The sequence below is a fragment of the Cololabis saira genome, chromosome 17, assembly GCF_033807715.1.
Source record: "Cololabis saira isolate AMF1-May2022 chromosome 17, fColSai1.1, whole genome shotgun sequence".
Taxonomy (NCBI): Eukaryota; Metazoa; Chordata; class Actinopteri; order Beloniformes; family Belonidae; genus Cololabis; species Cololabis saira.
In genome coordinates this window covers 7,789,424-7,813,524 of record NC_084603.1, presented here as the reverse complement: position 1 = coordinate 7,813,524, position 24,101 = coordinate 7,789,424, and the positions used below count along the sequence as shown (strand labels likewise).

The window sequence follows — 24,101 nt, the reverse complement described above, 5'->3', positions numbered from 1 at the left end:
CGGTGGGCTGGAGGAGCAGAGGGTCAGTGGTTCAAGGTGAGAAACAGACGTGACAATATGACACAGATAAGAAACGCCTAATAAAGACGAGCAGGAGGTTCAGCTTTCATACACGTAAGGCCGTGGGCTCGGATTATTCTCTTCTTTAGTCAAGAGTGAAACAATACAGCATGATTATTTTGGTAACTGTTACTCTGCTGCACGAGGTTTTAGCAGCTGCAGGTGTAGGTGAGTGTATAAATTGTTATATTTACACACCAAACAAAGTATACAGTTTTGTATTCATGTTGCTGATTTGCAGTCCTTCCTAGATGTGTTTGTGATCACTCTCCTCTGCAGATTTTATGTTCAGGATCTATTCCAACACTGTTTTCCTCAATCTCCCAATCTTTTACAATCAATGTGACATCGAGTTGCAGCTCTATTTTTTATTTTGTAGTGAAGTGAAGTTGTATATCTTCAATAATGAGTCACAAATATGTTTCCATTAAAGAAAAGTTTTGGTAATTTCCATCAATTCTTTATGTTGCACTGAGTTGACTCCAATAAAGGGTTAAAAGTGTTTCTTTGGACTATTTTCGGCGCTGAATTAGCATACAATTGGTTTAAGAGTCTGAGTATTTCTGCTCTGTGTGGGGGATTGACCAAAAATAGAATAATGTGCTTGTGTTGTGGTAAATGAATGAGTTCAAGTGTGTGGCTCATCTGTTTGTTTTTAACACTTTTTGTTTTTAGGGTTTAAGGCAAGAAGACAAATCATCCTTTTTTTCAGAGCAGCTGTTTGTAGGATCACATTACTGTTGGTTTTGAGAATAAAAACAGAAAAAAGAAAATAGCTCGGGCTTTATCATTTAACAAAAAGTAAAATCAACACCCAGATGGCGCCGCATGTGCCATCCAAATGGTATTGTTGTGTGGTTTTTGGCCTAATTTGCTCTTGATTGATGCCATGTTAGAATAATTTCCTAAATTTGACCACATATCCATCAAACATGGCCCAAATGTTACATTTTATTTGGGCTTTAGGGCCGTTTTTTGGCCCTCACAACCCTTGCCACAGTCAGCTAACAGCAAAGTGTGATTACTGGCTTACGGCATGGGTCACATCTGGCCCACACAACATATGCCAGCATCCAAGTTTGGCCCAGTGCATGATGTTTGAGGCAAGTTTGGTCTACATAAAACTTCCCTGCATCGTAGCTGACCCATAGGAGCCAAATCTAGCCCAGAAGAGGCTCAAATGTGTCCGCGGTCGGGATAATACGCACTCTGTGGCTCTTCATGTTCATCCGCACAGATACGTTTACCAAGGGTGGCTCCTCATTCTCCTCAACAGGCAAATAAAGTTATTCAGGCCCCATCTGAAAGATTTAAATCTCCTATTAGCACACGGCCACATGAGTCAGCTCCATCCTCTGCCCCATCTGTGCTGCTGGATGGGAGCACTGTGCGTGCTGTACGTCTTTCAAAGTGGTTGTTAATGTTGTCAGGGAGCCCAGGCTGTATGGATTCATCAGACTGATTTAATTGCGATGGCATCGTGACAGGATGGACCGTCCAGCAGTGGCTGAAGTTTAGAAACTGCTGTGTGTGTGCGTTTTATGGTCACAGAGCGCCGTCCGTCACACTTTAACATTTGAACAGAATACAACATGTATATTTCTATGTTTCTATGTTCTTCTTAGCAGAGGTGGGTAGTAATGAGTTACATTTACTCCGTTACATTTACTTGAGTAAGTTTTGGGAAATTTTGTACTTTTAGGAGTAGTTTTGAATCACTATACTTTTTACTTTTACTTGAGTAGATTTGTGAAGGAGTTCAACTGTACTCTTACTCCGCTACATTAGGCTATGTTGAGCTTGTTACTTTTCTTTTATCCCTTTTATCCGCGTACGGGTCTATCTCATGACATCACTGGGTGATTCTTTGGGAAAGATGTTTGTTTTTGCATGTTTTGTCACATTTACACAGACTCAAACACACACAGAGTTTCTATGAGTTCATGGGCTTGTTCTAGTTCTGCCTGGTTAAAAAAGAAAAGTACAAAGGCTTGACATTTTATGCTACTTGTGCTTAATTAATTTTTTTATTCTGTTATTATTTTATTAATTTTTTTATTCTGTTATTATTTTATTTATTTTATTATTTATTAAAGTACTTGAATTCACTTTAAGATTATTTTAATATAAGCTATTTTTTATTTTTTATTCATTTTAATTTATTTTATTGATTTAATTTGCCTGAAGATGATTATTTTGTACTTTTGTCTGTTTGAATGGTTGTGTTAAAAAATAAATCAGCCGTTACTCAACAGTTACTCAGTACTTGAGTAGTTTTTTCACAAAGTACTTTTTAACTTTTACTCAAGTAATTATTTGGATGACTACTTTTTACTTCTACTTGAGTCATATTATTCTGAAGTAACAGTACTTTTACTTGAGTACAATTTTTGGCTACTCTACCCAGCTCTGCTTCTTAGGATGGTGCATCATTGTTGTTACTGTAAACCTCTGGTCACCCGTGGCTAACCCCACCCCCCCCATTATGTACAATTTACTAAACAGTCTTGATGGGTGCTCCAGTAAAGTGTCAGGAGGTGGTTTTCTCCTCCTGGCTGATCACAGCGTGTTGGGAGAAGATCTGCCTCCTCCTGCTGTTTCTTCTAGACACATTAACGCTCTCATTCCTGCCCGGCTTTCATTTTGTTTTACGCCTGCTTCTTAATTACCCTGTTGAGAGGGGATGAAGAGCAGAGACACTATTGATTGTTCTATTGCACTTTGTTTACTCTTGTGTTCAGTTGTTTCCCTGATGCTGCACAGCCAGCTGTGGTGAAAGGAGTTGTCACTGACAGGGCTTATTGGATAAAGAGCCCTTTGTAGAAAGCTTGTTGGCGGATACTTCAGTAAACCCTTTGGTCTGACTACATTGCTCTGAGCAAACTCCATCTGCACAACTTTACTCATCTAACAGCATGGAAATATTTATTGTGAATTGGAATTGATTATATTCAGTCTTGTTAATAACTTTCCCTATCTATAGCTTGCAGGGCATCCTAGTTTGCAACCTGAAAGCTTGTTTTATGGCCTATTTCACCCGAAACAATCTCTCTGAGGCTTGAAACGTCAACGTCTGACTTGAATTGTATTTTTTTTTCTTCTTTGCAGAGTTGCCTCTAATGTATAATGTCCTTCAATGTAAATCGAATTTTCAGTTTCTGCTGGATGTTTTGGAGAAATCACAAATGACACCAGTTTTCAGAAATGAACATCCAGTACTACTTGAGTTGGCAGCATATTAATAGACTTAAAAAACAAACGCCTCCACACATCCAGATAAATAACGTTTCATAGTGTTTTGTTTTTGGTCTCAGGGGAATATTAAACTATGTTTAATTGTTCCCATCAACTGTAATGGAGTGCATGTTCAGTATTTCACACACAAGTTCTTAGAAAATCAAAGTAATTACAGATGATGGCGGTGGTTTAATGTTTAGAAGATCAATCGTTCAATCCTGTCCTCTTTTCAACTATCACATTAATCTTGGTCATAAACATCAAGTTGAGTTGTCACCTTCATGACAACTTTATCACTAACAAAATTAAAGATCAGGGATGGTTTGATGAACTGGAGTACAAGGTCTTTATGTGTGTTGTCTGCATTCTTAAAGGAGAATTAGTTTGAAAAAAAATATATTATAGATATTTTTGTGCTTGAAAGCATATATATATTTGTACATGTACTGTATATCTATACGTATATGTATATGTATATGTGTGTGTACAGTATATGTGTGTATATGTCTATGTGTGAGTGAACAGATCTAAATAGATGCGATTGAAAAGGTAGCTATTCTCCTGTAAATCTCTAAACCTCAGCTTTTTTAAAAGGTCTATTAATCTTAGAATTTGCTGTAACAAAGCTATGGGATAAATGAAGTGGAAAATCTAAATTGTACATTTTTTTTTAAAGTAATACCATATTTAGTTGGAGTCTTGTTACTTTTCACTGCTTGCATTCTTTTATGACCTCCCGGTCCACTTATTCCTAACTCGTGTGCTTCACCACCCCCTCAGCCCTGGACCCATGCTCGGCCTACATCAGCCTGAATGAACCCTGGAGGAACACGGACTACCACGTCAACCAGTCCTCTGGTGTGCCCCTGTGCGATAGCCACGTGTCTGGGGAATGGTACCGCTTCACGGGCATGGCTGGAGATGCCATGCCCACCTTCTGCATCCCCGAGAATCACTGCAGCACACACGCCCCCATTTGGCTGAACGGCAACCACCCGGCGCCCCACGAAGGCGTGGTCACCCTCCCCGCCTGCGCCAGCTTCAACGGCAACTGCTGCCACTGGAACACCAGTGTGGAGGTGAAGGCCTGTCCCAGAGGATACTTTGTGTATCGCCTGCCCAGGCCCTCCGTCTGCTTCCACGTGTACTGTGGTTGTGAGTGAGCAACGTCACATACATCAAAAACTATTCATTTCATTCTTGAGCAGTTTAGCACCCTATAATGTAATAATTTCCTGAAAATCTAATAACGCCTGAAAATGTAATAAAATGTGCACTTAACTCAATCGAAAATGTAATAAAACCCAATAATGTAATAACATATCCTGACGGATATTGTAATAACATTTTTACCAATAATGTAATACCTTATTACGTTATTAGGAATTTATTACATGGTACTCAAAGTCTGCAATTTAACCCAATAGTCATTCTGGTGTTTCAAATCCAGTGTCTATAACATTCTTAGATACTTAAAACACAAAATGTAGAACTTTGGACTGAAAATGAACATATATATTACATTATTTGTCAAGTTACATTACATTATCAGTTTTGGAAAAGAAAAAAAAGACCCACCTGAAAATGTAATAAATTCCCAATAATGTAATAAGGTATTACATTATCGGTAAAAATGTTATTACAATATCAGTCAGGATATTTTATTACATTATTGGTGATGTTATTACATTATTGGATTGTATTACATTTTTGATTGAGTTAAGTGCAAATTGTATTACATTTTCAGGAAATTATTACATTATAGGGTGCTACAAGCAGTTTTAACCTGTTTTGTGTATACGTTGCACAGACTTCTATGATATCTGCGACGAGGTGGAATGTGCAGGGCCCAGATGTCCGGAGACTAACTGTCGCTGCGCGCCTGGAACCGTCCTGGGTCCGGACGGACAAACCTGTCTGGGTGAGATGCCTGCGAGGGAGGAAGAGCAGGGACAGATAAGCTGTGCAAGAGACAAAGATATACAAGGGAACGTGGAAGACAGATAGGCTGGAAATGGGTTTTGGAAAAACAATAACATGAAAAATCAATCCAAATGAATTTGCAGTCGTTTCCTCCAACTGTTTTGACGACAAAACATTCATAACGATGAATTATCAGCTTGTATTTTATTCTTGCACAGATATCAATGCTAATTTGATTTCATCAAATGTGGAGCAGAAATATTAGTTGTTGTATATCTTTTTTCATGAGAAAAATGTTTACAACACTTAATATTTCTTCCAACTGTGGGTAGCCATAATTATAAAAAACATGATCTGCATCATAAAAGTTGAAGATGGCCCACCATTCTTCTGTACTCTTGGAGCTGCCTTGAATTTTCCTCTTCTCTGATTTCTATGCTCAGATTTTAGTTTATGTTTGCATAAAGTCCTATTTTAAATGCATCACCCCACTGTATTTCTTTCCATAAGTCATCAGATGTCTTTATTTCTTAAAGTACAAACATCTGATGCTAAGTTTTGTGGTGCAAATGCAGGAAAGGTTTCCTTCTCATAAATCTTCCTTGACGTTCAGATTTGTCGGAGTAGAATAGTGCACCACCACTTGAGTGTCTGATCAATCATCGTAAAAGTCTTTTTCTGTGAATCAGAGGTTCGAATTTGCCTTTTGAGCAGCCCTGCACTAAGAATACAGAACTCTCATATCCTCTCACATCCGTCTCCTGCTTCGCGGGTGTGTAAAGTTATATTTTTCAGCATTTTCTGCAGCTTTGAGGAGCCTCCAGCTGCCGATTGTGGTGACAGGATTTGATTTGCACGAAGACAGTGAAGAAGCTACAGCTCTGTCAAGCTAATGAAAGTCTGACACTATTCTCACTTGAAATTGAAGAATGTTTCAGATTAACTTTCAGCATTTTTGGAAATAATATTTTCATACATTTTATTTACAAAGAAATTCAATCAAATTTATAGGTAAAAGAAATCAGAGTAAAGGTGTCAAACCTATGCTTCTCACAATATATATGTGGAGGTTCTCTGTTTACTAAAATATGTCCTCACACTCTTTTAGTTGTTTATTCATCATGGCATAACCGTCCTGAGTATTTATTCTGTTGGCTAAATTGAGTTGTTCTGTTCATCAAATACAATAACCTATTTTAACTTCCCCTTAACTGATGTTGATTCTTATAACTAACCCAATATGTCATACTTTTTTAAAAATTAAATCCAATTAGCTCCGCAGTTTGATAACTTCTGACATTCTTCACAAGGTACCAGCACAATCATTTTGGATTACAAAACACCTCTTATCTTTCATCTCTTTTCATCTCTTTCATCAAGACTGTATTCTGGGTACCACAGACTTGGTCTGCGGTTCCAGTTTGAAAACACAACACATTATATCCAGTTTTATGTCCAACCATGACCCTTGAAGCAATGACAGAGATTGAAGAAGTCAGATTTTGCTCAGTGCTTGTTGTCTCCATGTCCACACGTATGTCCTGTTTGATGATGGAAATCAGTTTACAAAAACACTTCATTGAGACAATGTAAGTTTTCAAAATGTTAGTGGACATATCTCGTGATGAAAACGATTTTTTTCACGTTTGGTAAAGGTTAGATTGAGTCAGTAGGGAAAAACCTCTATGTCTTATCTGAAGGTGTGTGTGTGTGTGTGTGTGTGTGGCACACTGGCACATGATGATGGGTGACGGGTACGCAGGGGAGATCAGCCAGCCTGAAAACGACCATTATCTCCTCATTCACCTGTCACCCAAATCTGCCTCTCTCTGTCTCACAAACGATTTTCTTATTCCCCCATTCTCACCCACCATCTTCCCCCTCTTGGCTGCAGTTTTACTTTTGTCCCCACTTTCATTTCATCCATCATTATTTCTTTAGCAGCCCTTTCAGTATTCTAAACTCCATTTTAAAGTTGTTTAGAGTCGATCAATCATCCCCCACTGTGGAAAAAAACGAATAATCTGCCTGGAGGTGATAAACTCCACCCGTCTGGTACTCAGAGGATTAAAACAAGACTCGTATGATGAAAATGTCTGATAAGATGTTTTCGTGTGCCTTCTGATCAGACGTCAATGAATGTGAAAAGGGCAACGGTGGCTGTGCAGAGCTGTGTGTGAACACCAAAGGCTCCAGGCGCTGTGAGTGTGGGCGGGGTCGGGTGCTGGACGAGGATGGACACAACTGTAAAGGTACAGTGTATGAAACACTGCTCTGTGCTGTACAGATGGATTCAAACTATTTCATTTTTCATTTCATTTTATTCTTTATTTCATTCAAAAAACAAAACAAATTAAAGCTGCAAGCAGCGATGAACGGGCCCTCGTACTCACGGCCGCCGCCCCCCATAAGCATATCAGAAACGACACCACCCACGACTTCCTATGTCAAACCATTCAAAAGTTATAGCAGAAAAAAGGGACAACCAATCACAAGAAGGGGCGGGGCTAATTCAGGCCAATGAAGGTCAAGGACTCCATACAGAGTCTGATGACACCACCCACGACTCTCCATGTCAAACCATTCAAAAGTTATAGCAGGAAATAGGGACAACCAATCAAAAGAAGGGGCGGGGCTAATTTTCACCAATTATGGTCAAGGACTCAATACCGAGTCCCATGACACCACCCATGACTCTTTATGTCAAACCATTCAAAAGTTATGGCAGAGAAAAGTTTTCCGGGGGGTGCTGTTGAGCCATTTTGCCACGCCCATTAATGCAAACCATGAAATATCAAATTTATCACCAGGCCTGGCTTGCATGCAAAATTTGGTGACTTTTGGAGAACTATCAAATATGGACCAATCAGATTAAGGGGGCACGCTTTTTGGCGTCTAGCATCGCCACGGTAACACTTTTGAAAGAGAAAAGTAATGCGCGTAGTCGCAAGATGGAGACGCACATTTTGAGGTATAAGTCACCTGGATGCACGTTACGGTTCGGGCCGTATTAATTGCCGAAGGAATGGCATTAATTGCGCCAAAATTACACAATTAATTCAAAATGGCCGACTTCCTGTTCAATTTCGGCCATGGCGCCAAGAGACTTTTCTTTAAGTTGCGACATGATACAGGTGTGTACCGATTTTCGTTCATGTACGTCAAACCGTATTATGGGGCTTCAGGCTCAAAGTTTTTTCCCTCTGAACCAATCAGATGAAGGGTGGGCGCACTTTTTGGTGTCTAGCGTTGCCGCGGTAACGCTTTTAAATGAGAAAAGTAATGTGCGTCGTTGCAGGACAGGGACGCACATATTGATGTAGAAAAAAAAAATTGCTGACAAAAAAGTCTGGATACTGCGGGAATCGAACTCTGATCTCTGACTCCAAAGACGGGAACGCTCTGGCTGAGCTAAGACTCAGCTTCTCATTTCTATTTGACCTACTGAATTAGGAGAGACCAACATATCGATATTTAGTAATGTAAGTCTGGAGCTGTTTTTTCTAATTTTTTTAAATATTTGTAAGTTATAAATATTAGTAAAACCCTACTATTTTAATTATTACTTTTTCTGTAACCATTCTGCCAAGGTTGTAACCGGGCTGAGCTGGGAATATTTCTGACGTCACCACATTACAGGGAGCTGATTGGTCGGGGGGCGGGGCCGTCATCACCCTACTCGCCACTGATTGGTCGGGGGGCGGGGCCGTCATCACCCTACTCGCCACCGATTGGTCGGGGGGCGGGGCCGTCATCACCCTCCGCGCCACTGATTGGTCGGGAGGCGGGGCCGTCATCACCCTACTCGCCACCGATTGGTCGGGGGGCGGGGCCGGCAGACGTTTGAATCAGGAAGCGGGAGTCAGCGCGAGAGCGACTGGCGGCTCGTGGCGATTTTATTATAAAAAAGGGACAACCAATCAGAAGAAGGGGCGGGGCTAATTCAGGCCAAAGAAGCTCAAGGACTCATTGCAGAGTCCCTTGACACCACCTACGACTTCCTATGTCAAACCATTCAAAGTTTATAGCAGAAAAAAGGGACAACCAATCACAAGAAGGGGCGGGGCTAATTCAGGCCAATGAAGGTCAAGGACTCCATACAGAATCTGATGACACCACCCACGACTCTCTATGTCAAACCATTCAAAAGTTATGGCAGAGAAAAGTATTCAAGGTGGCGCTGTTGAGCCGTTAGGCCACGCCCATTAATGCAAACCATGAAATATAAAATTTATCACCAGGCCTGGCTTGCATGCAAAATTTGGTGACTTTTGGAGAACTATCAAATATGGACGAATCACATGAAGGGGGGGCGCGCCTTTTGGCGTCTAGCGTCGCCACGGTAACACTTTTGAAAGAGAAAAGTAATGCGTGTAGTCGCAGGATGTAGACGCACATTTTGATGTATAACACACCTGGGTGCACGTTACGGTTCGGGCTGAATTAACTGCCGAAGGAATGGCATAAATTTCGCCAAAATGACACAATTTATTCAAAATGGCCGACATCCTGTTCGGTTTCGGCCATGGCTCCAAGAGACTTTTCTTTAAGTTGTGCCATGATACAGGTGTGTAGCGATTTTCGTGCATGTACGTCAAACCGTATTGTGGGGCTTGAGGCACAAAGTTTTCCGGGGGGCGCTGTTGAGCCATTTTGCCACGCCCATTAAAGCAAACCATGAAATATCAAATTTATCGCCAGGCCTGGCTTGCACGCCAAATTTGGTGCCTTTTGGGGAACTATCAAATATGGACCAATCAGATGAAGGGGGGGTGCGCTTGTTGGCTTCTAGCGTCGCCACGGTAACACTTTTGAAAGAGAAAAGTAATGCGTGTAGTCGCAGGAGGGAGACGCACATTTTGATGTATAACACATCTGGGTTCACGATACGGTTCGGGCTGAATTAACTCTCGAAGGAATGGCATATATTGCTCCAAAATTACGCAATTAATTCAGAATGTTCAAAATGGCCGACTTCCTGTTCGGTTTCGGCCATGGCGCCAAGAGACTTTTCTTTTAGTTGCGACATGATACAGGTGTGTACCGATTTTCGTTCATGTACGTCAAACCGTATTATGGGGCTTGAGGCGCAAAGTTTTTTCTGTCTGAACCAACCAGATGAAGGGTGGGCGCGCTTTTTGGCGTCTAGCATCGCCACGGTAACGCTTTTGAGAGAGAAAAGTAATGCGTGTGGTCGCAGGATGGAGACGCACATTTTGATGTATAACACACCTGGGTGCACGTTACGGTTCGGGCTGAATTAACTGCCGAAGGAATGGCATAAATTGCGCCAAAGTGACACGATTAATTCAAAATGGCCAACTTCCTGTTCGGTTTCGGGCATGACGGCAAGAGACTTTTCTTTAAGTTGTCCCATGATACAGGTGTGTACCGATTTTCGTGCATGTACGTCAAACCGTATCGTGGGGCTTGAGGCACAAAGTTTTCTAGGGGGCGCTGTTGAGCCATTTTGCCACGCCCATTAATGCAAACCATTAAATATCAAATTTTTCGCCAGGCCTGACTTGCATGCAAAATTTGGTGACTTTTTGGGCATGTTAAGGGGGGCAAAAAGGCCATCACTTTGTCAGAAGAAAAATAATAATAATAATTAAAGCTGCAAGCAGCGATGAACGGGCCCTCGCACTCACGGCCACCGCCCCCCATAAGCATATCAGAAATGACACCACCCACGACTTCCTATGTCAAACCATTCAAAAGTTATAGCAGAAAAAAGGGACAACCAATCAGAAGAAGGGGCGGGGTTAATTTAGGCCAATGATTTTCAAGGACTCCATACAGAATCTGATGCCACCACCCACGACTCTCTATGTCAAACCATTCCAAAGTTATAGCAGAAAATCGGGACAACCAATCAGAAGAAGGGGCGGGGCTAATTAAGGCCAACGAAGCTTAAGGATTCATTACAGAGTCCCATGACACCACCCACGACTTCCTATGTCAAACCATTAAAAAGTTATAGCAGAAAAAAGGGACAACCAATCAGAAGAAGGGGCGGGGCTAATTAAGGCCAACGAAGCTCAAGGACTCCATAACGAATCTGAAGACACCATCCACGACTCTCTATGTCAAACCATTCAAAAGTTATGGCAGATAAAAGTATTCTAGGGGGCGCTGTTGAGCCGTTAGGCCACGCCCATTAATGCAAACCATGAAATATCAAATTTATCGCCAACTCTGGCTTCCATGCAAAATTTGGTGACTTTTGGAGAACTATCAAATATGGACCAATCACATGAAGGGGGGGCGTGCCTTTTGGCGTCTAGCGTCGCCACGGTAACACTTTTGAAAGAGAAAAGTAATGCGTGTAGTTGCAGGATGGAGACGCACATTTTGATGTATAACACACCTGGGTGCACGTTACGGTTCGGGCTGAATTAACTGCCGAAGGAATGGCATAAATTTCGCCAAAATGACACAATTTATTCAAAATGGCCGACTTCCTGTTCGGTTTCGGGCATGACGCCAAGAGACTTTTCTTTAAGTTGCCCCATGATACAGGTGTGCACCGATTTTCGTGCATGTACGTCAAACCGTATTGTGGGGCTTGAGGCACAAAGTTTTCAAGGGGGCGCTGTTGAGCCATTTTGCCACGCCCATTAATGCAAACCATGAAATATCAAATTTATCGCCAGGCCTGGCTTGCATGCCAAATTTGGTGCCTTTTGGGGAACTATCAAATATGGACCAATCAGATGAAGGGGGGGTGCGCTTGTTGGCGTCTAGCATCGCCACGGTAACACTTTTGAAAGAGAAAAGTAATGCGTGTAGTCGCAGGATGGAGACGCACATTTTGATGTATAACACACCTGGGTTCACGATACAGTTCGGGCTGAATTAACTCTCGAAGGAATGGCATAAATTGCGCCAAAGTGACACGATTAATTCAAAATGGCCGACTTCCTGTTCGTTTTCGGGCATGACGCCAAGAGACTTTTCTTTAAGTTGTCGCATGATACAGGTGTGTACCGATTTTCGTGCATGTACGTCAAACCGTATCGTGGGGCTTGAGGCACAAAGTTTTCAAGGGGGCGCTGTTGAGCCATTTTGCCACGCCCATTAATGCAAACCATTAAATATCAAATTTTTCGCCAGGCCTGACTTGGGTGCAAAATTTGGTGACTTTTTGGGCATGTTAAGGGGGGCAAAAAGGCCGTCACTTTGTCAGAAGAAAAATAATAATAATAAAAATTCCTGCAAATACAATAGGGCCTTCGCACTGCAAGTGCTCGGGCCCTAATTAAAGCTGCAAGCAGCGATGAACGGGCCCTCGCACTCACGGCCACCGCCCCCCATAAGCATATCAGACCTGACAGCACCCACGACTTCCTATGTCAAACCATTCAAAAGTTATAGCAGAAAAAAGGGACAACCAATCAGAAGTAGGGGCGGGGCTAATTTAAGCCAATGAAGGTCAAGGACTCCATACAGAGTCTGATGACACCACCCACGACTCTCTATGTCAAACCATTCAAAAGTTATAGCAGGAAATAGGGACAACCAATCAAAAGAAGGGGCGGGGCTAATTTTCACTAATTATGGTCAAGGACTCTATACCGAGTCCCATGACACCACCCACGACTCTTTATGTCAAACCATTCAAAAGTTATGGCACAGAGAAGTATTCTAGGGGGCGCTGTTGAGCCGTTAGGCCACGCCCATTAATGCAAACCATGAAATATCAAATTTATCACTAGGCCTGGCTTGCATGCAAAATTTGATGACTTTTGGAGAACTATCAAATATGGACCAATCAGATGAAGGGGGGGGGGCGCGCTTTTTGGCGTCTAGCGTCGCCACGGTAACACTTTTGAAAGAGAAAAGTAATGCGTGTAGTCGCAGGGTGAAGACGCACATTTTGATGTATAACACACCTGGGTGCACGTTACGGTTCGGGCTGAATTAACTGCCGAAGGAATGGCATAAATTTCGCCAAAATGACACGATTAATTCAAAATGGCCGACATCCTGTTCGGTTTCGGGCATGACACCAAGAGACTTTTCTTTAAGTTGTGACATGATACAGGTGTGTACCGATTTTCGTGCATGTACGTCAAACCGTATCGTGGGGCTTGAGGCACAAAGTTTTCAAGGGGGCGCTGTTGAGCCATTTTGCCACGCCCATTAATGCAAACCATTAAATATCAAATTTTTCGCCAGGCCTGGCTTGGGTGCAAAATTTGGTGACTTTTTGGGCACGTTTAGGGGGGCAAAAAGGCCTTCCTTTTGTCAGGAAAATAATAATAATAATTAAAGCTGCAAGCAGCAATGAACGGGCCCTCGCACTCACGTCAACCGCCCCCCATAAGCATATCAGAAATGACACCACCCACGACTTCCTATGTCAAACCCTTCAAAAGTTATAGCAGAAAAAAGGGACGACCAGTCAGAAGAAGGGGCGGGGCTAATTCAGGGCAAAGAAGATCAAGGACTCATTACAGAGTCCCATGACACCACCCACGACTCTCTATGTCAAAACATTCAAAAGTTATAGCAGGAAATAGGGACAACCAATCAGAAAAAGGGACTGGGCTAATTGTCACCAATTATGGTCAAGGACTCAATGCCGAGTCCCATGACACCACCCACGACTCTCTATGTCAAACCTTTCAAAAGTTATGGCAGAAAAAAGTATTCTAGGGGGCGCTGTTGAGCCGTGAGGACACGCCCATTAATGCAAACCATGAAAAAAAAAATCTGATCACTCAAATGAACGACGATCATACAGTACAGCTGTATCTCATGGTCCAGAATGTATGATATTATATTAATCTATTATACCATATTATATTACATGTTGTTATTTCATATTAGCGTACCCAGTAATATAGCATATTGTATTATTGCATTGTATGTTGCTTCATTTCATATATTTTTGACTGTATTATATTGTAAAATTATATATCATAGCGATTGCATTATTATATAATTTCAATTTATAACACTAATATACAATTCCTCACACACACACTCCTTCCAAATGTTTCTTTTTTTTCTCCATTATGACAATTGTATGCTGTCATCCGTTATGTTTTTTGTTTTTAAGCTTGTTATGTCTGTAATTCAAATATATTAATACATTCATTAATATGCTATACTGTATTTTGTATATTGTATGTGTGTGTGTGTGTGTGTGTGTGTGTGTGTGTGTGTGTGTGTGTATATATATATATATATATGTGTGTGTGTGTGTGTGTGTGTATACCTGAAGTGTGACTACCTGCAGAACGTATTTTAGCATGAAAGCTTGCATATTTAACGTACATCAAGCATCCTGTATCATAGCTACATGTCTGCCGTTTGTAACAAAGCGAACCGCGTGAAAATCGGTTGAAAATCAAGTGAGTTATAGTTATTTTACTTATGCAGACACCTCCTTCCACAATAGAAGTGAACGCTCTAGAGTTAAAGCGATACCGATCCAAGATGGCGGCCACGCCCGACGTTCTCAGGCAGTCAATGCGGCGCCTCGACCAAGATGGCGGCCGCGCTGAACATCAGCCCCTCCCCCCGCGGGAGCTGCGCGCGCAAACTCCACTCAAATTCAAAAGTTATGGCAGAAAATCGGGACAACCAATCAGAAGAAGGGGAAAGAGAAAAGAAATGTGCGTCGTCACAGGACAGAGACGAACATTTTGATGTAAAAAAAACACAAAAATTGCTGACAAAAATTTTGGCATATCAAGCCAGGCTTGAACTCTCGACGTCTGGCAGCAAAGACCGCAATAATCTGGCTGAGCTAAGTCTCAGCTATTCCTTTTATTTGACCTACTGGCTTAGGACAGACCAACATAGCGATAAAATGTCTGGAACTTTTTTTTTCCTAATTTTTTAAATATTTGTAAGTTATAAATATTAGTAAAACCCTACTATTTAAATTATTACTTTTTCTGTAACCATTCTGCCAAGGTTGTAACCGGGCTGAGCCGGGAATATTTCTGAAGTCACCACATTACAGGGAGCTGATTGGTCGGGGGGCGGGGCCGTCATCACCCTACTCGCCACTGATTGGTCGGGGGGCGGCGCCGTCATCACCCTACTCGCCACTGATTGGTCGGGGGGCGGGGCCGCCATCACCCTACTCGCCACTGATTGGTCAGGGGGCGGGGCCGGAAGACGTTTGAATCAGGAAGCGGGAGTCAGCGCGAGAGCGACTGGCGGCTCGCGGCAATTTTATTATAAAAAAAGGACAACCAATCAGAAGAAGGGGCGGGGCTAATTCAGGCTAATGAAGGTCAAGGACTCCATAAAGAATCTGATGACACCACCCACGACTCTCTATGTCAAACCATTCAAAAGTTATAGCAGAAAATCGGGACAACCAATCAGAAGAAGGGGCGGGGCTAATTAAGGCCAACGAAGCTTAAGGACTCATTACAGAGACCCACGACTCTCTATGTGAAACCATTCAAAAGTTATGGCAGAGAAAAGTATTCTAGGGGGCGCTGTTGAGCCGTTAGGCCACGCCCATTAATGGAAACCATGAAATATCACATTTATCGCCAGGCCTGGCTTGCATGCAAATTTTGGTGACTTTTGGAGAACTATCAAATATGGACCAATCAGATGAAGGGTGGGTGCGCTTTTTCGCGTCTAGCGTTGCCACGGTAACACTTTTGAAAGAGAAAAGTAATGCGTGGTGTCGCACGATGGAGACGCACATTTTGGTGTATAACACACCTGGGTGCACGTTACGGTTCGGGCTGAATTAACTGCCGAAGGAATGGCATAAATTGCGCCAAAATTACACAATTAATTCAAAATGGCTGACTTCCTGTTCGGTTTCGGCCATGGCTCCAAGAGACTTTTCTTTAAGTTGCGACATGATACAGGTGTGTATCGATTTTCGTGCATGTACGTCAAACCGTATTGTGGGGCTTGAGGCACAAAGTTTTTTCTGTTGAACCAATCAGATGAAGGGTGGGCGCGCTTTTTGGCGTCTAGCGCCGCCACGGTAACGCTTTTGAAAGAGAAAAGTAATGCGTGTTGTCGCAGGATGGAGACGCACATTTTGATGTATAACACACTTGGGGGCACGTTACGGTTCGGGCTGAATTAACTTTCGAAGGAATGGCATAAATTTCGCCAAAATGACACGACTAATTCAAAATGGCCGACATCCTGTTCGGTTTCGGGCATGACTCCAAGAGACTTTTGTTTAAGTTGTCCCATGATACAGGTGTGTACTGATTTTCGTGCATGTACGTCAAATCGTATCGTGGGGCTTGAGGCACAAAGTTTTCTGGGGGGCGCTGTTGAGCCATTTTGCCACGCCCATTAATGCAAACCTTTAAATATCAAATTTTTCGCCAGGCCTGACTAGGGTGCAAAATTTGGTGACTTTTTGGGCATGTTAAGGGGGGCAAAAAGGCCTTCACTTTGTCAGGAAAATAATAATAATAATTAAAGCTGCAAGCAGCAATGAACGGGCCCTCGCGACTCACGTCAACCGCCCCCCATAAGCATATCAGAAATGACACCACCCACGACTTCCTATGTCAAACCCTTCAAAAGTTATAGCAGAAAAAAGGGACGACCAGTCAGAAGAAGGGGCGGGGCTAATTCAGGGCAAAGAAGATCAAGGACTCATTACAGAGTCCCATGACACCACCCACGACTCTCTATGTCAAAACATTCAAAAGTTATAGCAGAAAATAGGGACAACCAATCAGAAAAAGGGACTGGGCTTATTGTCACCAATTATGGTCAAGGACTCAATGCCGAGTCCCATGACACCACCCACGACTCTCTATGTCAAACCTTTCAAAAGTTATGGCAGAAAAAAGTATTCTAGGGGGCGCTGTTGAGCCGTGAGGACACGCCCATTAATGCAAACCATGAAAAAAAAAATCAGATCACTCAAATGAACGACGATCATACAGTACAGCTGTATCTCATGGTCCAGAATGTATGATATTATATTAATCTATTATACCATATTATATTACATGTTGTTATTTCATATTAGCGTACCCAGTAATATAGCATATTGTATTATTGCATTGTATGTTGCTTCATTTCATATATTTTTGACTGTATTATATTGTAAAATTTTATATCATAGCGATTGCATTATTATATAATTTCAATTTATAACACTAATATACAATTCCTCACACACACACTCCTTCCAAATGTTTCTTTTTTTTCTCCATTATGACAATTGTATGCTGTCATCCGTTATGTTTTTTGTTTTTAAGCTTGTTATGTCTGTTATTCAAATATATTAATACATTCATTAATATGCTATACTGTATTTTGTATTGTGTGTGTGTGTGTGTGTGTATATATATATATATATATATATATATATATATATATATATATATATATATATATATATATATATATGTGTGTGTGTGTGTGTATACCTGAAGTGTGACTACCTGCAGAACGTATTTTAGCATGAAAGCTTGCATATTTAACGTACATCAAGCATCCTGTATCATAGCTACATGTCTGCCGTTTGTAACAAAGCAAACCGCGTGAAAATCGGTTGAAAATCAAGTGAGTTATAGTTATTTTACTTATGCAGACACCTCCTTCCACAATAGAAGTGAACGCTCTAGAGTTAAAGCGATACCGATCCAAGATGGCGGCCACGCCCGACGTTCTCAGGCAGTCAATGCGGCGCCTCGACCAAGATGGCGGCCGCGCTGAACATCAGCCCCTCCCCCCGCGGGAGCTGCGCGCGCAAACTCCACTCAAATTCAAAAGTTATGGCAGAAAATCGGGACAACCAATCAGAAGAAGGGGAAAGAGAAAAGTAATGTGCGTCGTCACAGGACAGAGACGAACATTTTGATGTAAAAAAAACACAAAAATTGCTGACAAAAATTTTGGCATATCAAGCCAGGCTTGAACTCTCGACCTCTGGCAGCAAAGACCGCAATAATCTGGCTGAGCTAAGTCTCAGCTATTCCTTTTATTTGACCTACTGGCTTAGGACAGACCAACATAGCGATAAAATGTCTGGAACTTTTTTTTCCTAATTTTTTAAATATTTGTAAGTTATAAATATTAGTAAAACCCTACTAATTAAATTATTACTTTTTCTGTAACCATTCTGCCAAGGTTGTAACCGGGCTGAGCCGGGAATATTTCTGAAGTCACCACATTACAGGGAGCTGATTGGTCGGGGGGCGGGGCCGTCATCACCCTACTCGCCACTGATTGGTCGGGGGGCGGGGCCGTCATCACCCTACTCGCCACTGATTGGTTGGGGGGCGGGGCCGTCATCACCCTACTCGCCACTGATTGGTCTGGGGGCGGGCCGCCATCACCCTACTCGCCACTGATTGGTCGGGGGGCGGGGCCAGCAGACGTTTGAATCAGGAAGCGGGACTCTCTATGTCAAACCATTCCAAAGTTATAGCAGAAAATCGGGACAACCAATCAGAAGAAGGGGCGGGGCTAATTAAGGCCAACTAAGCTTAAGGACTCATTACAGAATCCCATGACACCACCCACGACTTCCTATGTCAAACCATTCAAAAGTTATGGCAGATAAAAGTATTCTAGGGGGGGCTGTTGAGCCGTTAGGCCACGCCCATTAATGCAAACCAAGAAATATCAAATTTATCGCCAAGTCTGTCTTGCATGCAAAATTTGGTGACTTTTGGAGAACTATCAAATATGGACCAATCACATGAAGGGGGGGGCGCGCCTTTTGGCGTCTAGCGTCGCCACGGTAACACTTTTGAAAGAGAAAAGTAATGCGTGGTGTCGCAGGATGTAGACGCACATTTTGATGTATAACACACCTGGGTGCACGTTACGGTTCGGGCTGAATTAACTGCCGAAGGAATGGCATAAATTTCGCCAAAATTACACAATTTATTCAAAATGGCCGACATCCTGTTCGGTTTCGGCCATGGCTCCAAGAGACTTTTCTTTAAGTTGTGCCATGATACAGGTGTGTAGCGATTCTCGTGCATGTACGTCAAACCGTATTGTGGGGCTTGAGGCACAAAGTTTTCCGGGGGGCGCTGTTGAGCCATTTTGCCACGCCCATTAATGCAAACCATGAAATATCAAATTTATCTCCAGGCCTGGCTTGCGTGCCAAATTTGGTGCCTTTTGGGGAACTATCAAATATGGACCAATCAGGTGAAGGGGGGGTGCGCTTGTTGGTGTCTAGCGTCGCCACGGTAACACTTTTCAAAGAGAAAAGTAATGCGTGTAGTCGCAGGATGGAGACGCACATTTTGATGTATAACACATCTGGGTTCACGATAAGGTTCGGGCTGAATTAACCCTCGAAGGAATGGCATATATTGCTCCAAAATTACGCAATTAATTCAGAATGTTCAAAATGGCCGACTTCCTATTCGGTTTCGGCCATGGCGCCAAGAGACTTTTCTTTTAGTTGCGACATAATACAGGAGTGTACCGATTTTCGTTCATGTACGTCAAACCGTATTATGGGGCTTGAGGCACAAAGTTTTTTCTGTCGAACCAATCAAATGAAGTGTGGGCGCGCTTTTTGGCGTCTAGCGCCGCCACGGTAACGCTTTTGAAAGAGAAAAGTAATGCGTGTTGTCGCAGGATGGAGACGCACATTTTTATGTATAACACACTTGGGGGCACGTTACGGTTCGGGCTGAATTAACTTTCGAAGGAATGGCATAAATTTCGCCAAAATGACACGACTAATTCAAAATGGCCGACTTCCTGTTCGGTTTCGGGCATGACGCCAAGAGACTTTTCTTTCAGTTGCGCCATGATACAGGTGTGTACCGATTTTCGTGCATGTACGTCAAACCGTATCGTGGGGCTTGAGGCACAAAGTTTTCAAGGGGGCGCTGTTGAGCCATTTTGCCACGCCCATTAATGCAAACCAATAAATATCAAATTTTTCACCAGGCCTGACTAGGGTGCAAAATTTGGTGACTTTTTGGGCATGTTAAGGGGGGCAAAAAGGCCTTCACTTTGTCAGGAAAATAATAATAATAATTAAAGCTGCAAGCAGCAATGAACGGGCCCTCGCACTCACGGCCACCGCCCCCCATAAGTATCAGAAATGACACCACCTACGACTTCCTATGTCAAACCATTGAAAAGTTATAGCAGAAAAAAGGGACAACCAATCAGAAGAAGGGGCGGGGCTAATTCAGGCCAATGAAGGTCAAGGACTCCATACAGAATCTGATGACACCACCCACGACTCTCTATGTCAAACCATTCCAAAGTTATAGCAGAAAATCGGGACAACCAATCAGAAGAAGGGGCGGGGATAATTAAGGCCAACGAAGCTTAAGGAGTCATTACAGAGTCCAATGACACCACCCACGACTTCCTATGTCAAACCATTCAAAAGTTATAGCAGAAAAAAGGGACAACCAATCAGAAGAAGGGGCGGGGCTAATTTAAGCCAATGAAGGTCAAGGGCTCCATAAAGAATCTGATGACACCACCCACGACTCTCTATGTCAAACCATTCCAAAGTTATAGCAGAAAATCGGGACAACCAATCAGAAGAAGGGGCGGGGCTAATTAAGGCTAACGAAGCTTAAGGACTCATTACAGAGTCCCATGACACCACCCACGACTTCCTATGTCAAACCATTCAAAAGTTATAGCAGAAAAAAGGGACAACCAATCAGAAGAAGGGGCGGGGCTAATTAAGGCCAACGAAGCTTGAGGACTCATTACAGAGTCCCATGACACCACCCACGAGTTCCTATGTCAAACAATTAAAATGTTATAGCAGAAAAAAGGGACAACCAATGACAAGAAGGGGCGGGGCTAATTCAGGCCAATGAAGGTCAAGGACTCCATAAAGAATCTTATGACACCACCCAGGACTCTCTATGTCAAACCATTCCAAAGTTATAGCAGAAAATCGGGACAACAAATCAGAAGAAGGGGCGGGGCTAATTAAGGCCAACGAAGCTTAAGAACTCATTACAGAGTCCCATGATACCACCCATGACTTCCTAAGTCAAACCATTCAAAAGTTATAGCAGAAAAAAGGGACAAACTATCAGAAGAAGGGGCGGGGCTAATTAAGGCCAACGAAGCTTAAGGACTCATTACAGAGTCCCATGACACCACCCACGACTCTCTATGTGAAACCATTCAAAAGTTATGGCAGAGAAAAGTATTCTAGGGGGCGCTGTTGAGCCGTTAGGCCACGCCCATTAATGCAAACCATGAAATATCAAATGTATCTCCAGGCCTGGCTTGCATGCCAAATTTGGTGACTTTTGGAGAACTATCAAATATGGACCAATCAGATGAAGGGGGGGTGCGCTTTTTCGCGTCTAGCATCGCCACAGTAACACTTTTGAAAGAGAAAAGTAATGCGTGTAGTCGCACGATGGAGACGCACATTTTGGTGTATAACACACCTGGGTGCACGTTACGGTTCGGGCTGAATTAACTGCCGAAGGAATGGCATAAATTGCGCCAAAATTACACAATTAATTCAAAATGGCTGACTTCCTGTTCGGTTTCGGCCATGGCTCCAAGAGACTTTTCTTTAAGTTGCGACATGATACAGGTGTGTACCGATTTTCGTGCATGTACGTCAAACCGTATTGTGGGGCTTGAGGCACAAAGTTTTCCGGGGGGCGCTGTTGAACCATTTTGCCACGCCCATTAATGCAAACCATGAAATATCAAATTTATCGCCAGGCCTGGCTTGCATGCCAAATTTGGTGCCTTTTGGGGAACTATCAAATATGGACCAATCAGATGAAGGGGGGGTGCGCTTGTTGGTGTCTAGCGTCGCCACGGTAACACTTTTGAAAGAGAAAAGTAATGCGTGTAGTCGCAGGATGGAGACGCACATTTTGATGTATAACACATCTGGGTTCACGATACGGTTCGGGCTGAATTAACTCTCGAAAGAATGGCATATATTGCTCCAAAATTACGCAATTAATTCAGAATGTTCAAAATGGCCGACTTCCTGTTCGGTTTCGGCCATGGCGCCAAGAAACTTTTCTTTTAGTTGCGACATGATAAAGGTGTGTACCGATTTTCGTTCAAGTACGTCAAACCGTATTATGGGGCTTGAGGCACAAAGTTTTTTCTGTTGAACCAGTCAGATGAAGGGTGGGCGCGTTCTTTGGCGTCTAGCGCCGCCACGGTAACACTTTTGAAAGAGAAAAGTAATGCGTGTTGTCGCAGGATGGAGACGCACATTTTGATGTATAACACACTTGGGGGCACGTTACGGTTCGGGCTGAATTAACTTTCGAAGGAATGGCATAAATTTCGCCAAAATGACACGACTAATTCAAAATGGCCGACATCCTGTTCGGTTTCGGGCATGACCCCAAGAGACTTTTGTTTAAGTTGTCCCATGATACAGGTGTGTACCGATTTTCGTGCATGTACGTCAAACCGTATCGTGGGGCTTGAGGCACAAAGTTTTCAAGGGGGCGCTGTTGAGCCATTTTGCCACGCCCATTAATGCAAACCTTTAAATATCAAATTTTTCGCCAGGCCTGACTAGGGTGCAAAATTTGGTGACTTTTTGGGCATGTTAAGGGGGGCAAAAAGGCCTTCACTTTGTCAGGAAAATAATAATAATAATAATTAAAGCTGCAAGCAGCAATGAACGGGCCCTCGCACTCACGGCCACCGCCCCCCATAAGTATCAGAAATGACACCACCTACGACTTCCTATGTCAAACCATTGAAAAGTTATAGCAGAAAAAAGGGACAACCAATCAGAAGAAGGGGCGGGGCTAATTCAGGCCAATGAAGGTCAAGGACTCCATACAGAATCTGATGACACCACCCACGACTCTCTATGTCAAACCATTCCAAAGTTATAGCAGAAAATCGGGACAACCAATCAGAAGAAGGGGCGGGGATAATTAAGGCCAACGAAGCTTAAGGAGTCATTACAGAGTCCAATGACACCACCCACGACTTCCTATGTCAAACCATTCAAAAGTTATAGCAGAAAAAAGGGACAACCAATCAGAAGAAGGGGCGGGGCTAATTTAAGCCAATGAAGGTCAAGGGCTCCATAAAGAATCTGATGACACCACCCACGACTCTCTATGTCAAACCATTCCAAAGTTATAGCAGAAAATCGGGACAACCAATCAGAAGAAGGGGCGGGGCTAATTAAGGCTAACGAAGCTTAAGGACTCATTACAGAGTCCCATGACACCACCCACGACTTCCTATGTCAAACCATTCAAAAGTTATAGCAGAAAAAAGGGACAACCAATCAGAAGAAGGGGCGGGGCTAATTAAGGCCAACGAAGCTTGAGGACTCATTACAGAGTCCCATGACACCACCCACGAGTTCCTATGTCAAACAATTAAAATGTTATAGCAGAAAAAAGGGACAACCAATGACAAGAAGGGGCGGGGCTAATTCAGGCCAATGAAGGTCAAGGACTCCATAAAGAATCTTATGACACCACCCAGGACTCTCTATGTCAAACCATTCCAAAGTTATAGCAGAAAATCGGGACAACAAATCAGAAGAAGGGGCGGGGCTAATTAAGGCCAACGAAGCTTAAGAACTCATTACAGAGTCCCATGATACCACCCATGACTTCCTAAGTCAAACCATTCAAAAGTTATAGCAGAAAAAAGGGACAAACTATCAGAAGAAGGGGCGGGGCTAATTAAGGCCAACGAAGCTTAAGGACTCATTACAGAGTCCCATGACACCACCCACGACTCTCTATGTGAAACCATTCAAAAGTTATGGCAGAGAAAAGTATTCTAGGGGGCGCTGTTGAGCCGTTAGGCCACGCCCATTAATGCAAACCATGAAATATCAAATGTATCTCCAGGCCTGGCTTGCATGCCAAATTTGGTGACTTTTGGAGAACTATCAAATATGGACCAATCAGATGAAGGGGGGGTGCGCTTTTTCGCGTCTA

At 42.8% G+C, this 24,101-nt stretch overlaps 1 protein-coding gene across 2 annotated transcripts in view; it reads left to right on the top strand.

Annotated features, from left to right (window-relative positions):
* Positions 1-123: 123 nt before the first annotated feature.
* oit3 (oncoprotein induced transcript 3) overlaps positions 124-24,101 on the top strand; it is a 48,628-nt gene continuing 24,650 nt past the window's right edge. The window contains exons 1-4 of one of the 2 annotated variants that reach the window (XM_061745455.1): positions 124-228; positions 4,078-4,452; positions 5,108-5,218; positions 7,350-7,472. In XM_061745455.1, coding sequence (XP_061601439.1) covers positions 171-228; positions 4,078-4,452; positions 5,108-5,218; positions 7,350-7,472 — 667 coding nt within the window. In that variant the 5' untranslated portion in view covers positions 124-170. The remainder of the gene's footprint in view (positions 229-4,077; positions 4,453-5,107; positions 5,219-7,349; positions 7,473-24,101) is intronic. The other variant, XM_061745456.1, reaches the window with a different exon arrangement.